The sequence below is a fragment of the Hemibagrus wyckioides genome, linkage group LG08 (genome assembly GCF_019097595.1).
Source record: "Hemibagrus wyckioides isolate EC202008001 linkage group LG08, SWU_Hwy_1.0, whole genome shotgun sequence".
Taxonomy (NCBI): domain Eukaryota; kingdom Metazoa; phylum Chordata; class Actinopteri; order Siluriformes; family Bagridae; genus Hemibagrus; species Hemibagrus wyckioides.
Genome location: NC_080717.1, coordinates 22790367 through 22808721, shown reverse-complemented (window position 1 = coordinate 22808721; position 18355 = coordinate 22790367). Strand labels below are relative to the sequence as shown.

At 40.2% G+C, this 18355-nt stretch overlaps 1 protein-coding gene across 2 annotated transcripts in view; it reads left to right on the top strand.

The window, feature by feature from the left end:
- The window catches only part of si:ch211-269c21.2 (carbohydrate sulfotransferase 8), a 70981-nt gene that overhangs the window by 26171 nt on the left and 26455 nt on the right, over positions 1-18355 (top strand). For both annotated transcript variants that reach the window (XM_058397255.1, XM_058397254.1), the window contains exon 2: positions 12854-13044. In XM_058397255.1, the coding sequence (XP_058253238.1) occupies positions 12885-13044 (160 nt within the window). In that variant the 5' untranslated portion in view covers positions 12854-12884. The remainder of the gene's footprint in view (positions 1-12853; positions 13045-18355) is intronic.

Below are 18355 nucleotides of genomic sequence, written 5' to 3'. Positions count from 1 at the left end.
TTTTTCTTCATCGAGATTAAATGAAAGCATGGCTATGAGGTTTTCTTCCATATTTGCATGTCAAACAGTAAATGGGGAACTAATTGCAGAGAAGAACTAAAGTGGGAAACTGAAGAAACTTCAGACCACATGCAGCATATGATCAGTCAGAGTAATCATTTGAGCTTGTTGTTTGGTTTAATCTCTTTATAGTGCCGTACCTGATTTGCATAGAATTGGGGAAATCTCTGTTGTTGTGCTGCTGCAGCTCTGTTTTTTTTATGCGTACAAAATAAATGAATGCTTGTCTGTCACGTTAACGCTATCTGGTGTGAACGTAAGGTGAGAAAGAAGTGCACCAAACAAAAAGATTCACAACAGCGGAAAAAGACGGTTAGAAATCTGAACATGGAAACACACAACATACCAGATGAATGTAATGTTTGAAAGCTCTGCTGCTGTCCTGACGAGGGGTCGACTGCGGAATAATCTGTGGTCAGTATCTAACTTTTGGTTTTGTGTACATGTTATATAGTCATTTAAGAGAGGACTAACAGCTTCAAAACATGCACAAACAAAATGCTTTAGAATACCTGGCACACACTCTGACAAGCCCACACAATATTTCAGACTGCGTTTGTCAGACTTCCTGTGAGCATGAATGTCAAGGACAGTGGTAGGCAGCCAGCAGAGAAAGCAACAGGATGAGTTCTCACTCTGTATGATTAATAAGCCCCTACGAGAACGCAGGCTTTAACATTCAGTAAGCTGCTCAGCCCTCCGCACTGTAGGATGCCAGGATGGAGTACAGAGCAGAGATGCCTGGCGGGGGGAATGGAGGTTGGGGGTTGTTGGTGATTTGGGCGGTGGGGGGGGGGTGGCGGTACGTTCACGGGGACAGTTAGAGCCGCTCCCGTCTCTTGTTTAAAGATCATCAGGCTGAACAGCTGCTTCAGAAGGAGCCCCGGCCTGCATTAGTGTGTGATTGATTTCCCTCAGGAGACAGCACACCTCATGTGTAAGCGAGGTCAACATATGGCACCAAGTCCGTTTCTAACAGACTGTGAGAGACAGAGAGAGAGAGAGAGAGAGAAAGCACTACCTCTGTGGAATGGAATTCTGAATGCATGCAAACACACATCGACTCATGAGGTGAAGGTCACAGTGTTGTGGTTTCATCTGTGTGTGTGTGTCTTCACATTCGTGATGCATGTAGTGTTTACTGTTTCAGCACAGTGTACATACCTAGACAGCAGGGTTCTGAGGATACCCTTAATTATTCTGTAATGCGATGAGTGAGAGATGAGGATCTGTCAGGGTGCTTTCAGTAGGCCATTCGAATCCAACCCTGGTGTTTTTTTACTTCGGTTTCAGTCGAGGTGACACAGTGTGAGGTGAGGTGGTCTCAGTCCGCTTCTATTCAAACTCAGATAGTCTCACTGCAGCAAAAAAACGATCCTGAAACTTCTTAGCCGCAGATAATCTTGGTATCACGGGGGGAAAAGGGTGGGGTTGTAATGGCAGGAGAACACGGAGGCATTTTGCATTTTAATTTACATATCAATCCGTGAGAGTCTTCAAGGAGTCTTCAAGGATTCTTAATAGGTTTAGATAAGGGTTAAGGATTCCGATTTTTCTAGAAGGGATCTGGAAAAATACAGTTCTTTGGTTCTCCTTAAAGGTCATCCAAGGAACCCTTAGGGATCTAGAGTTGAACTTGTATTTAAAAAGCATGTACACTTGCATTCTTCATGAGGGAATTGAGATATTGGTGTGACATTTTACTTTGTGAGCATTAGCACATTAATTCATCTTGTAAGTGCTTTGTCCTGGTCAGGGTTCAAACTGGATCCGAAGTCTAGCCCGGGAACACGGGGCATGAAGCGGGAATACACCCTGGATGGGCACCATGAACACATGCTTTCAAACACACTGTACATTCGCAATTTAGAGTTCCACATGTGGGAGGAAATTTGAGAAGGAAGGAGGAAACCCATGGGGAGAACATGCAAAACTCCATACAGCCGGTGTGTAACTAAACCCGGGAAGCTATGAGGCAATCCACTGGATAAATTAGATATAAATCGCATGCTAAAGATGAGTGACTGATGATTGAATAAAAACTACACTTCACTGGTACTCCATCTAATTATTGTTTGCAAAATCTTTCAATCTTTTACGTTCATCATCAGACCAAAAGAAAATTCACACAATTTACATTTACACTACATGCTGCTCCGTTCTAAAGTTTATACCGTTCTTCCCCAGCTTTCCGAGTAATCTGAATCATTCCAATTAGTTTAATGGAAAATGTTGCTCTAATTCCTTGATCCTCACAGTAAATGCCGCACGCACACACAGGCTTAAGAATCAAAGCGCAGGACTGACGTGGACATCCATCAATATTAAAGTTAAGACAGCGAGGGGAAAACTACGGGTCATGTCAGGGGCACTTTCTGCACTTCCAAGCAATGTCTTATTCAAGGTGAAGAAATCAATATGAAACACAGTCAAATTAGCATTAGTGTTGTGCTCTACCGGGGAGCGCTGCCAGTTTTTATCTGATCATTTAGATGCAGGAGCATTACTCTGGATAAGTGTACGTCTTTGGTAATAACCTGTCAGATGAACCTTTTTCAATATCTAATGTCATGTTTCTTTTGTAATTCTGTTTCTGTGTAACCAATCATTTGATATTATTATTAGACAAATATATTTTTCCAGGTAGATCATGTTAACAACATACACTCCCTGACCTTGAACAGCTGTACACCTGCATGTTTATGCATTTATAGAAGAATAATTCATACAATCATGCAGATACAGATCAGGATCTTTGACCGTGGCATGGTTGTGGGTGCCAGATGGGCTGCATGGAGTATTTTATGAACTGCTGATCTCCAATCTATACAGAAAGTCTATAGTGTTTACATAGAATGATGCAAATCTAGTGATCAGTCGTTCTCCTCTGAATTCTTTCATCAAACAGGCATTTCTGCCCGCAGACCTCATGTTCTCCTTGTGTATATGTGGGCTTTCTTCTGCTGCTCTGCCTTTCCACCTCCTACAAACATGCTGCTAGGTGGATCTGTGGCTCTAAATTGCCCCTAGTGTGAATGAGCATGTGTGTGTGTGTGCACGGTCCCTTATAAAGGAGTGACGTCCATCCAGGTTGTGTTCCTGCTTCACGTGATCTTTAACACAGTAAAGGAGTTATTAGAGACAAATGAACAAGCAAGCAGATGAATGAAAGAATGGATGAATGGATCAATGAAAGGACAAACAAAGGAACAGACGTTTTTGTTATGACATCTAACAAAAAAAAAGCCACGTCTGAATCCTCCAAGTACAGTATAATCCATAATCCAAACATTACGCGGTTTAAAAGCACTTTCTATTGCTAAAGGCAAAGATTAATTCTGTAATATTATATCTGAAGAAGATCAATTCCAACTGCGCTTAAATATTAAATTGTCTTTAACTAGGCAACTGCTGGAAAAATGGCTTTTCCACTGCGTGCACTCTCGTTTTAATACCTTTTAGCTTCCTGCTGAATTTGATCCAGAATTTGAGATGAGTATTAAAGTATTAAGGGCGGAGAATAAGAACAATCACTAACATGCTGTAATCCAGTTTTACCTGAAGATCTGGAGCGATATTGAATGAAAAAAGTCGTGGAAAGTAATACTTGCTCTTGTGCTTATTCAGACTTCTTTCTCTTGGTTTGGAGCGAGTCTGCGTATTACTTTTCAGCATTTTTCATTCATTATTTATTCACTCCGTCTACAAATGCTCTCATTCTCGGTATTTGACAACACGGTTTCATCTGATCCTCATATTAGGTCATTTACAATTTTTTTTTTCTCCTTTTATCTGCACACAATACTGTCTGACTTGATTAGTTTGAAAGATGCTGAGACTCTTCACAACCTCATGCTTAGGCTGCAGTAATTCCCTCTACTTTTGGATTTCTATTAGTACATTAAACTCAGATTTGACCTGTCCAGGGTGTAGCCCTGCCTTTCGCCCTATATGTGCTGGGATAGGCTCCAGCAGACCCCCCGTGACCCTAATTAGGAATAAGCAGGTATGGATGGATGGATGGATGGAAATTCAAATTTTATTAGTTAATGAAATGCTTCTTTCGACTGTCATAACAATAGAATTACAGCAGAACAAAAAGAATAGAATTGTGTTAAAAGTCGATTTTACTTATACAGGTAGAAAAGGGAAAATATATTTGATAGAAAATATATTACAAGGTTAAGATCCAGAAAAGTCCACGCTATCCTGGTTGAAATAAATGCACTCAAACATATTCAATCTTCATCTGCTAAAGTCCTCAGTCATACAAAACATTCAGCGCACATTACATTCCTACTTCTCGCTTCTCATAAAACACTATTCTCCTTTTCTCTCTGAGCTCCTACAGCTTTACACCCCTGCTCAGACCCTCAGCTCCGTTAATATTGGTCTACTGGTGGTGCCTAAGACCAGACTGACGTCAATGAACAGTCAGATCTTTTACTGTCATAACCCCCAGGCTTTGGAATACTGTCCACCAAGTCGCCAAAGCTCAAAGTTTAAAACCTACATTTTCGGTAGCATACAGTATGTTTCGATAGGATTCGAAGCAGGTCATGCTTTGAGATGGGATGAGATGAGTGTTGCGCTCTAGTCTGTCATAGACACTGTGAGCTCATGTATGAGGAAGAGGGCTGAGTTCGTCTGAGTGTGTGACGCTGCTTGGTTACGCATCATGAACTGCTGTTCGAAACAAATGCTGGCTTCAGGTTCATTGGAGGAACGTGTGTTAGACTTCACCCTCCAAGGCTGTGTGATAGGAGAGAGCTGGATGTTGGGTAATTGGCAGGAGATTGTGAAAATATATGTATAAATTAATTGTGAATGCAGTTACTATTATTGTATTCTTTTTTGGGGTACCTTTGTGTACAGTGACCATGAGTGTTAGAAAGGAAAGGCACTATAAACATGGAACACATTATGATGATGATGATGGGGTTATAATAATAATAATAATAATAATAATAATAATAATAATAATAATATTATATACTATTATTATTATTATTATTATTATTGTTATTATTATTATTATTATTATTATTATATTGCGCTTGCAACATATGTGTAAGATCACCGTAGTGACTATTTCTCAATTTTGGAAAGGTCTTGACTGATGGTTGCAGTCGTCCTTGCCGAATTTAGGAAGTTAACTACATTAAGTGTGCGGGGGATATCCAGGATAAAGATAAATGTGAGCGATAAAGAGAGAATAAACAGATACTGCAGATGAACTGTCAAGCTAATCAGTGTTAATGTGATATGAATCTGTAGGAGTTTTTGGTTTGACAGAAAAGCAATCAAAACATAAATTGCTCTTTTAAATTCGCAGCTCGGTCTTAATAGACTCTTTGGTTTAATAAGTCACTAAAGCAAACTTATAGGATTTTTCCCAAGACTTGTATGAAGTGAGTTGTGAGAAATAGGCCATTCCTACTGCACATCGAAATCCCTTTATGTTCCCTCATCAGCTTCTGGTAACCATATGCAAAATCATACCACTGAGCACACCGATTTTATTCCGTAATTAAAGCAAATGAAATCTATTTGTCTGAGAAAATCAAGTGTATTGAATTTATTCGGAGCATATTTAAACACCCCAAACCTGTGATGTGGTTTCAAATTCCATTATTAAATTTCCACTCGGTGAGCAACATAATTAGTTATGGCAGGGACAGACCGCAGCACCCTCACTGAATTATATTCTCATTATCATTAATATGGGCAGCTCTCTGATTACATTCCAGCAGCATTATCTATCCGAGAATTAGACGAAAGACCGAAAAGATCATTGAGTGCACTCACAGTGAGCCGCGCAGCTAGGGGAATAAGAATAACGGCTTGAGATGTGACGAGTGTATTCGTTTCATTACAGGACGACGAGCATGACATGAAAGCGACAGTACTTCAGGCCTAACAGTCTTCTCAAAATGTCACATGCACACCATGTATTTTTTCCCCCCCTTCATATAATAATATTATACATTTTTTAACAGGTTCAGACAGAGTTGAGGACAGGTGTCAGGATGAAACACGTCACATGACACAGTACACTGCAGTCCTTTGTGTCTGAGGCACACTAGGTCATCCCCTAGGTCTCCGCCTCTATTTCTACTGTCCGACAACTTCATTAGACAGAGACCCTCCGCTTCCCCTGAGATCACCGGATTCTAGATTACATCCATCAGATGTCTGTCGACACTTTAAAATCCCTCTACCACACAGGTCATGGAGCAGCGATGCCACCAGGCTGTGGGTAATGAGGGAAGTGGTCGGGTCCAGAGGAAAGCAATCAAGTCAAGATAAAGGGATGCTGGGTGAAGAGACGTGAGCAGGTGTGCTGGGTATTTTTTACTCAAAGCTGTTGTTAAAGAAAGCCGAGATCGCCGGCTCTCTCGTGATTGCGTGCAAAAAAAAAGAAAAAAAAAAGCATGCATCCAGCAAACAATTTTGGTTTGCTTTCCTTTGGGACTGATGTGGCACATCTGGTAAAGAACATACTGAATGGATGCAGAGAAATAGCTTGTACTGATATTTAAACCTGGATCATGTTACTTTGCATCTATTACATTTCCTCTTATCCTACCGAAGCACTGAAATAGTGCTGGAATAAACCACTCGGGGTCATGATGTTATAGGAAACAACAGGGTGATTGTGTAGTTTCTATTAACAATTTCTTAACTTATTAATCAACTCATTTATTATTAAACACAAAGTCTTGCCTTATACCAATTTGATGTAGAATATTGTGGAACAAATTAGCTCCTGTTTTCCTTTATGTTATAATTGTTGTAAACAGCTACCAGCACTGTTCTGGTCACACACATCTGATGATTCTCCCATGCAAAAAGAAAGAATCTGTTCGGAAATCTCAGACAGCTTTGTGTTAGTTAATAGCAGTAACTGAGAGATGAATGCATTACTTGCCTTTCATGACAATCCACATTAATTATGCAACATATATGGCCTGTTATACCTAAGTACAGGCTAACTTTCCAGGCTAACTGGCTATTGTGATGCTAACCACAATCTGTCCTGTCTTGTCATGCGGTATCAATATCTGCCCAGTGAAAAAAACAACAAAAATAAACCCAGGTTTTCCTTTGCGAGAACAAAAAAAAAAGAGAAAGAGACCACTGCCTGTCTTTTTTGTCTCTCTACTGAAACCAAACACAGCTTGTCATCTTTCCAAGAGTCCTCTGTCCTGAAGACGTTTCACAGACGGAAAAACATACAGTACCGTCTGTAAAAACAGAAACAAAAACACTAGAGACTCCTTCCATAAATGTTCTTATTAAGTGTCCTCTACATAAGAGCTGCTGTTATAGAAAACGCAACAGCTGACCAATCAGATTCAAGAACTGAATGTATTTTAATGAAGGGATTTATTAAATACAAGCTAGCAGATCAATAACATAAAACAAATTAGAATTAATTTGTCAATTGCTCAGTTATCGCCGGACTTTAAAATGTCAGACACGCTTTAAATGTGGAGTAAATAAACTCATTGTACATCATATGCATCTGGAGTGTTGCGTGTGATCACAGGGCAGCCGAGTCACGTGGATTTTGTTTGTTATTAGCGCGGGGCTCTTGTTGGGATTATGTCACACACGCTCTTTTCGTATGCTGCCCAGTTGTTGCTAAGCTTTGTCATCATTATGTGCTATTTGGTATTCATGGTATTATAATCATTGTGGTATTATACATGGAATTGCGAGGTAGCGCAGTGTGCATGCGAGGTCATGTGTATGGCGTAAGATCTAGGTCTTTCTGGTGTTCAGCAAAAATTCCCAGTGCTGGCTAGACATTTTATAAAGAGATTTAGATAAGCATTAAAACAGCACATTAATTCTGTGGATGTACTGGGTTTCCTTACACACACATGGACACACACTAAGCCATTTAGTTCTCTTATTCTTCCTAGCGTCTAACATTTACAGCCGTAACACAGACATCATAGAAGACGTCATGGAATTTGACACCTTGTTCCCATGACACTTCACATCAACTGAATATCATGTCATCATCAAGGGTAATTGTTAATAATTAGCACCACAGCGTTTGATGCCATGAAAGCTTATGTCACATGCATTTACGTTACATTTACAGCATCTGGCGGACGCTTTTATCCAGAGTGACTTACATTTTATTTTATTTATACAGCTGTGCAGTTGAGTGTTGAGGACCCAATAATGGAAGCTTGGTAGTACTAGGCCATGACCATTATTGCTCCATTTCTGCGCTCTTTATGAAAACTGCTGTAACATAGGAAACTCAGTATGATTTGTTATGACTATGCACATATAAATATTTCACTTAATAATGACAGGCTTGCTAGTTTCAGTTGCGAGGACCATTACTAAGTTGTCATGGTATAAGCCAGACCTAAACCAAAGTTAAAGGATGTTTTGTCACCTTTGTCCTGTGTTTTTTGTTTGTTTTTCACTTTATTAACATAGAGTACAGCTGTGAACATGTCATGACAAGCCATTTGTGATGCCATAGAGTTAGCATGATGTACATTTATGGCAGATGCCATTATCCAGAGCAAATTACATTTACATTTGGTACACACCCTTATCCAGAGAGGTACAACTGAGCAATTGAAGGAATTTAAGGAATTTCCCCCTGGGATTAATAAAGTTCTTTGAATCTTGAATCTTAAGGGCCTTGCTCAGGGGCCCAGCAGTGGCAGCTTGGTGGACCTGGGATTCAATCTCACAATCATCTGATCAGTCACCTTAACCACTGAGCTACCACATCCCTCATGATAGAAGTCATGACTTGTTATGAGAAACTACACTATGATATCATTTTGCCAAACGTAATAATTTTAAGGATTTATCGCATAATATCTGTCAGCCTCCTGGTGGTCCAGCAGCAGGATCCCGCGCTCTCATCGCCGCTGGCCGGAACCGAAACCCGTGCAAAGAGCTAACCCAGCTGCTGAAGAGTTAACTCTCAGTACCGATCCCAAGCCTGGATAAAATGGAAGGGTTGCATCAGGAAGGGCATCTGGCGTAAAACCTGTACCAAATCGAAACATGCGGACTAAATGATCCACTGTGGTGGGAGCAGCTGAAAAGAACAACATCTCATAATATCTGTCATAAAACAGAGCATTCTTAGTAAAAACTAGCATCATATTTGACATACTCCCATGACCTGTGATGACAACGTAAGACATTCATAACACATTATGACACAGGGTTACCAAGTAAAAAGCATTTATAGCTTCCCTATATTATGACAGAAAATCCTGTGTGTAAACCTTCTGAAACGCCATATGAAACGGATAAAGCAACGAAGCAACATATGAAAAGGATAACACCCGCTGTGACTTGGAAATGAATTCCTCAAATCTGACACCGTCGCGATATATAAACATCCGAACTCACCTCGAAAAGAACAACTAAGATCTTCGATTGTCACAAAGACAGCAGTTGGTGAAGATGCCCTCGTCTTTACTATTTCTAGCACGCCTGTTGAAAGTGTACAAATTTGCAACCCTGTTATCCATCAAAAAAAAAACACCCTCATTGTAAAGTAAATGCCAAACCTGGGAAACGAAACAACTGCAACACATTCTGAATAATTGCACCTATTACACCTGAGCTGCTTGTGTAATTAACTTGGCTTCAAATGACACAATAAGTACAGGAAAGGGACTGTTTAAAGGACTGGTTTGAAAAGCCTTGTACAGGAGAAAAATCAAAACAGCTGTGGCTCAGAGGTTCGAGCTGTTTAGAGCTGCTGAACTGTTTAGAGCTCGAGCTGTTACTGGTATCACCAAACTGTCACTGTTGGGCTCTTAGCATCTATCTGTGCAGCTCAATGGTAAGTTACTTTGGATAAAAGGATTTGCAATAAAACTCATCCATCCCTCCATCAATTTTCTGTACCACTTATCCTATACACAGGGTGCCAACCCATGATACAATCTCTCTCTCTCTCTCTCTCTCTCTCTCTCACACACACGCACACACACACGCACACTACAGAAACATTTAGAGATGCCAGTCACCCTACAACGCTTGTCCTTGGCCTGGTGAGGAATCCGGAGATCTCAAAGGAAATCCATGAAGCACATGGAGAACATGCTAACTCCACACACACACACACACACACACACAGTGCATAATCAATTTTTGTAGTATTTTGAAAGGCATTGTTTTGTGATCTTAAGAAATCAGCACTCATTACTGAATTATTGTGAATATGATTTGTAGGATTGTAAGGGCTGTTTTCTGTATACATTTAATGCTCAAAATATTTCTGTCAATATCTCTATTGATCTAGAATGTAGGTTCCTACCCTGAACCTACCTCTAGACTCACTGAAATAAACAGGCTTGCTGGGAAGAGGAATAAGAAGTCAGTTTTTTTTTTAAGTTTATTCACAAATGATAACAACAAATCGTAAGTTGCAGAACATAATTTTATCCAACTCCCATACAGTTCGTCATCGTCTTCACTTTAGAGTGTAATTGTTCTCCAGACTGCAGGATAGATTTCTTATGTGACCGAGGGAGCTTGGGAACGATCGTTCAAAACAATGATGTCTTTCCAAATCAAGGAACTTTTGTTTATAGTCGCCAACAACAGCCGTCTGGGGCTTCCGACTGGCTGAACAGAAACCGTCAAAAGTTCAAAACCAGAAGATGCCACAGCTCTCTCACAGTGGAAGGGATGGTATCACTCGTTCTCTCCTGTCAATCACAGTGACACTTCCTGTTTGTAGGCTCATGTATGTGGATAGTAGAATAGCATTACGACAAAAAGATGCTTCATGTGCCTCAGAGGAGGCACGCGTTAGTCTTCATCCTCCCTGATTGGTAGCTGTACTCTGATAGAGGAGAGCTGGCTTGTGGCTTGTTCATGGGTTTGTTACATTCCAGAAAGATAAGAAAAGTCGATCAGAAATGTCACTCGACACCACTGCACACTGCTACTGCTTGTCAAAAGAAGTTCTGTGACACAACACCACTCAAGGACACAATGGACTCAGGGTGAGATGACTGATGACTGTCTGTGTCCCTGCACCAGGAGAAAAAAACCTGAAGAAATCAAACAGAACTTCAGCAAATTTCCAGTGGCTAGGGTTCGGTTCATTTCAGCTTCATAGGCGCACACACACACACACACTCACTCACTCACTCACACACTCACTTACTCACTCACTCACTCTCACACACACACACACATGACACACGCACACACACATGACACACGCACACACAGAAAATTTGCAGCTTTCAAGTGGCTCGGTTCGGTTCAGTTCATTTCAGCTCCACTCTCTCTCTCTCTCTCTCTCTCTCTCTCTCTCTCACACACACACACACACACATATGCACACAGAAAATTTGCAGCTTTCAGGTGGCTCAGTTCGGTTCAGTTCATTTCAGCTCCACTCTCTGTCTCTCTCTCTCTCTCTCTCTCTCTCTCTCTCACACACACACAAAATTAGCTGTTTTCCAGTGGTTCAGTACGATTCAGTTCAGCTCTGCTGTCACACACACCACAGCCCTGCTTAGTGAATGCATATGAGTGAGTGAGTGAGTGAGTGAGTGAGTGAGAGAAAGAGAGAAAGAGAAAGAGAGAGAGAGCGAGAGAGACGCATGTTAAATATGCATTTACAAATGAGAGACAGGTGTGCCACATTAATTTGCTCACTCTCCCCCATATTCCTGCTGCAGTCTCAACCCTGTGAGACTAAAACCATGCCTCCACCTGCCACAGGGTCCTTTATGCTGGATTTTGTTCTAATGACCATAAAAATATGAAAATCACATGCAATCAAAATGAAACATAATGAATAAGAACATGAAGAAATTTAATTCTTTTGTAAAGTTATTAAACGAGTATTTTTTTGGAGCCCCAGGAGAGATATGCTGACCTGAACAGAGCCTGGACTTACATGAGTAATGGAATGGCAGCTCTATATATTTCTCTTGTGAATTTCAGCCTAGTTTGTACGAAATATGATAGAATTATAGTTTTATTTTGAAGCTCGGCAGTGTTTGGGTTGGGCTACTAGAGCGAGCCATTAGTGATATAAAAAAGTGTGCCTCGTATTTGTAAATGAATGCTGCCTTTAGTGTGAAAATGAGTATGAAGTTTGAAAGCAGGAAAGTAAAAAAAATCTTTCTGTTGTGTCCTGTGGGATTGCAGTGCTTATACACACCTCTAATCTCAACCAGATGAAACTTTCTGACATCTAAAAAACAAATACTACAAGCACCTATCCGTATTTGTATTTGTATTCACAATATGTGTTTGAAATAATGTATTAGTGTCCAGTTACATCAGCAGTATGTGGATATATTTCACTGCCAAATGCTCAACTATAAAGTCCATAAGGAACAGGATGACATTTAGCTTGTTTATCATGTTGGTTGCTGATCATTTTAGGGACAAAAATTTCATTTCATTGTCTGTACCGCTTATCCGATCTATCCTCTGGTCACGGGGAGCCTGTGCCTATCTCAGCATCAAGGCAGGATACACCCTGGATGGAGTGCCAACCCATCACGGGGCACACGTACACACTTAGGGGCAAAATATGAGAAGAAATTTGTCAATATTTTGAGAACACATTGTTTTGTATTCCCTTGAATTGTCATGGAGATGATTTATGCTAGCTTGTACTTATTTACATCTCCTGAGAGTTAGTGGTAAATGTTAATCCATTACATCCATGTGACCTCACATCACTGTGACCTCTTCGGTCAGTTTCTGGATTGCAAAGGTTTGAAGAAAAGTATTATGTGTGTTTGTGTTTTTGTAGGCTCCAGGCTTAGGGCCATACTCGCTAGGCCATGGACTGTAAGGTGATAGACCGAGGGAGAAGGTGTCTCCACCTGGCCACCATGAGGCTGCCTTACATCTTCATGTTCCTGCTGCTGTTCAGCGCCGGAGGTTTGCTTCTCCTGCTGCACTTACAGTACCTCACCGAAACCATCCACCAACAGGCTCCAGGTTCGTCCGGCTTTCCCTGAGCTTCACTTTATATACGCGGAATGTCATTTTTTTGCTTCTTGCCTCTCTAACTGATGAGTCACTGCTTATTGTGCAGGTGACTCCCTGTGCCGCAACGCCATATGCTGCTTCTTGCAAAATGGTCTCCAATAATTAAATTAAATGGAAGAAAATCCATAGCTCATCCTGTGTAGTGTCAGGGCTTATAGTAACATCTTTGTAAATGTTTAGGTTGATAGAGGCAGCAGCGTGTAGCAGCGTGTCTCGTGGGCTATATTACACTGCGTCTTCCCTGCCGGGTCATTAGAAGTAGCAGATACGAGCTTGGTTTCCAACATTTTTTAAACCGAGGAAGCAGTAACTGCGAGTGAAGCGTTATGAGAAAATATTACGCTAATTTTCTTCTACACATGGGAGACATACAAGTGCAGTTTGTTATGTAACAATGTCTTTTCTTCACCCTCTATCTTTCTATCTTTCTCAAAATACGTACATAAGCCCAATCATGCAGATACAAGCCAGCAGCTTTGGGTATTGTTCATATCTACCATCAGGATGGGGGAAAAATGGTTGCATGGTTGTTGATTCCTGACAGGCAGGTTTTGAGTATTTCTATAACTTAACTTATCTTTCCCTAATTCATCTCCTGGGATCTTCTCACACAACAGTTTACTCTAGACTTACAAACGAGAGGTCCATGAAGAATAACCAGACTGGTTGGAGCCGACAGAAAGGCTACAGATAACCACTCTGTACAATTCTGGTGAGCAGAAAAGCATCTCAGAATGTCAAACCTTGAGCTGGATTTGCTACAACAGCCAAGAACAGAAGGCTGAGGCTGTACTGGGCATAGACTCACCAAAACTGGACAGTTGAAGACTGGAAAAAAGTAGCCTGGTTAGATGAATCTTGATTTCTGCTGAGGCACAATCACAGCATGGTCAGGATTTGGTACCAACAGCATGGAATCCTTGGACCCATTAGTCCAGGCTGGTGAAGGTGGTGTAATGGTGAGTGGAATGGCTTCTTGGCTCAATTTGGACCGTTAATACCAATCGATCATTGCTTAAATTGGTGATCATGTATCCCTTCAATTCACCATCTTATTATGGCTCCTTCCAGGATGCACCAGGAGATTCACAGCATGGAAGTGATGCAGTGATATCAACATGGACCAGAATATGGACCATGTTGATCATGGACCAGTTTCCAACATCATGTGGAATCCAAGCCATAAACAACTCAAGATCAAGCGATTGCCCTATCCAGTATTAGTGTAGTGTTCCTAATAAAGTGCTTGATAAGTGTAGACCAATTCCAGGCTTTACAATAAGTAAAACAATTTACTCTGGTTAAAATTAAATCTATTTTAAGGTGCTCGTCTACTCTCGTATCCCGTCTGCCTCAATGTTTGACGTGTTGTGCATTCTGAGATGCTTTTCTGCACACCACAATTTGTAAAGATTGATTTTTTTTTACTTCTTACGGTTATTATCATAACCTTCCTGTCACCAATTACCAGCCTATTCAAAACAGAACAAGTCTTAAAGCCGAAATAAAATCAGCAGGATTTCACAGACACAATTTAAAATTCCACAACACCTACCTCCACCATCATTCACAGCACCCACGGCGTCCTGAAAGGCAGGAAATCTAGCACGATTGCTGGAAAGTCTTATTTAAAGGACAATATTGCATTTCTTTACTCGAAAAATGGCAGCTTAAATTTGTATGAACGGTAAAAGTAGCTACAAATAATTAAATCATGAGAAGCATTGTTCTGACTATTAGAGAATAGCTGGACCAGTGATGAGAGAATCAAATCAATTACTATTGACTGAACCTGTGTAAGCACTCAGTGGAAGGCAACTAAAGAAACAACTCAATAATGTCCGGAGGGCTTCTCCTCCATCTGTGTGGTTTCTCCTTGTCTATAGTTTCAACTCTTTCTTCCAGGGATCAATGCTTCCATGATCACAGGAATGTTCGGGGTTTGTTTGAATAAATCATAAAGGCCGATCATAGTTGAGTCATGAATAGCATCGTGAACCCTAATCACACTTATACGTTGCTGTGTAGGTTATATAAGCCGCTCGGAATCGATAAACAGACATTTGATCATCTTCAAAATGGCTTTATTGCTGTGACCGTGTGACTGCTAGCCGATCAGCTGTGCTTTACTAAAAAATAAAATGGATTTTTATACTGTTTTTTGGTCCGGTTTTCAACGTTCCGTAGTCATGTAAGCTTTTCTTGGTTCAGTTTTGTGTCTAAACTGTTACTTTAAACGTTTCTTGCATCTAAATTTCATTGTAAACTTTGACCATAAAGTCCAGATAAAAATGTTTATGCAACGAAAACATCTACAATTTATTTTTATATGACCTCCCTTTATGTCTTTATACAAAGTGGTTTTTGTTACCGTGCCTGCGCAAATTCCTGCAGTGTGTGTGTGTGTGTGTGTGTGTGTGATTCTGTTCAGATTGTGTTATATTTGTGCACGTGACATGACAAACGTCTTCTCATGCCTATACACCTATAAAATTGGGTGAAAAATATATATCCAAGACATACACTACAATTCTGAGTATTAGCCATGCGTATGGTTATTATAAGGGGAGAATGCACTTTAAAACACACCAGATACGTCTGTGAGATTCCTATAAACAAAAATTTATAGATCAAACTTCTTTCACACTGACTGCGCCCAATCTCTTATCTGGTAGAGGTTATTAATGCAACAGCACCAGCTATACTCTATTAGCAGAAGTGCATTTGTCTATCTGAAGCTGCCCCCTAATTAGGTTTTTATATTGAACAGTCATTAACAGTTAAAACATTAGAAAGTAATGGACTGCTTAATGATTGTGGGTTTGTTGTTAGATTTAGTATATCTGGACTTGACCTTCCCTTCAAATGTCTGAGGACAGGAAACGCAGACTCACTAAAACTGGACACTTTAGATTCTATTAGTGTTTTTCTACCCTTCACCTCTCCCGTTTTGGTGAACTTGTGTCCACTATAGACTCAGATTCTGGTTCAGTAATGTGGTTTTCTGCTGTTTTAAGTCTGTTTGCCTAAACCTGTGCACTCTGAGATGGGTTTTTTTTTTTTGCTTATCCTGGCTGTAAAGAGCGATATTTTGAGTTGTTCATTTCGTGCCACTCTTGTCATTCTCCTCTGAGCTCTGTTATTAGTACGGCAATTTCAATTTTTCCTATTATGCTACGCGAGACTATTGTGCATAAAAATACCAGGAAATCAGCAGTTTCTGAAATACTCAGACCTGCATTTCTGCCACAGTCAAAGCCACTGAGACCCTATTTATTCCCCATTCTGATATTTAACATGAGGATCTAATAAAACAAAATTTCACTGTATCTGTATGACTATAAGCACTGACCTGTGACTGGCTGATTGGGTTAGTACTTGACATTATCTACAAGGAATTAAACCTATGTATTCACAGCACAAGTAAAAATAAAGTGTTCAGGATTAGTTAAAAACAAAGCAATAATCAGCATACTGGCTTAGAGAACTAGCATAGAACCATAGCACATATTGCACACTGACAATTTCCCCGCTCATCTGTGACAGCGGTTTACTTTACGCGAGCTGTAAATGAGTGAAATGCAAAACGCTCTGATTGAAAGTAATGAAACATGCCCAATAAAATACGTTCCCCACAGTTCATTAATTTAGTGTTTTGGCTGCTTTAGCTGTGTCTGCTGTGACTCCAATAACCAATTATATAAGAGAATAAATAAATAGATGCGAATATAACAATCCCGCATATTCATACAAAACCCTGCAGATGTATATTAAGCTGCTCGTGCTTATTTTCAAGTATAATTAGACTGCATTCTGTGCAAACTACCTTCCCTGCTTTGTACACCAACATAAATGCCATGTGGCAACACGCCGAGTGCTAGGCTACCCCTCAAAAATATGCATATGCAAAATATGTGGCTAATTACGCTTTCCGTTAAACCTTCAGGCTATATGTTGTGCAGTTTCTGTCTGGTTTTTATAATGCAGTTACTATTGGTTAAATCATTTATTTTTGGACAATCTTCGGTTTCAGAAATGGTAGAAATTTCACATGACCATTGATGAAGTTCTGTCCGTTTTAATAAAAACTGGATTCAATAAAAACACAGGAGGCATGACACAGGATTACGTCGAACTTATTTGGACAGCTGCGAATACGGCGAAATGTAAACGAATGGACAGGAAAATAGCTTTATTTCCTTAAGCTATCTGTAAAGGATGTTTCTCTTTATGCGTCCCAATTTTTAGCATGTGAATAAAGACAGAGGCAGAGTAGAATTTTCTTTAATCACATATCTGTTGTCATCAGATAGATAGATAGATAGATAGATAGATAGATAGATAGATAGATAGATAGATAGATAGATAGATAGATAGATAGATAGATAGATAGATAGATAGAGGATCAGGATCATCGCATACACTGGGACGAGTACGAAACTTAAAAGGCAGCTGTAATGGCACAATATAAAACTTTGAGTTTAGATACACAAAACTTTTAATGGACATTTAATGGCGGTCAGTGCTGCATATGAGTTTGTCCACCTCTCGAAAGCGGGTGTTAATTAGCCGTGTTGCTCAGCGCCGCAGACGCAGCGTCGCCAGATGACAGTGTTTCCTGCAGAATTGGGCTAATTTTCATTTGCCTTTTTAGGACCTCTGTAAAAGAACTGTTCAGAGAAACTACACGTTTCATGCTGTTTGTCAATTAGGATACTAAAAAGGGATATCACAGCTGGCACTGTAATTTAGCCCTTTACTAGGATTAGACAGGAAATTGCCCCAGAAAGGGTTAATTAATTTCCTTGCAAAGTGAAGAGAAAAGCTGTATGCCTTGCCTAAGTGCTATTTCTACCTAAGACTAAATAGATAGATAGATAAATAAAGCCGGTTGTTAGATCACTACAGGAAAAATAGGAAGAAAATATTAATCCCACAGAGCTCTTGATTACTCCTCTGAATTTTCAAAAAGATCCCCACGGTGCTTACTGTAAAGCAGAGGACAGATGTGCCACGCCCCTGAGCTCAGTAATTAACACAGAGAGAATGATTTATCAGCTCTCCAGGAGACGCTCACAGTCAGATCCAGCACCATTACAATGAGATTATCTGACTGGAGTGATATCATTTTGTCTCGGCAAAAGTGCTTGTGCAGCTCTTAGGATGAGCTCTCGAATTCTAAACCGGGCTCAGTCTCTGTGTAGCATATTGTACTCAGTGGGAGAAAGAGAGCTACATTATTGCAAGCTTTTCCAGCAGC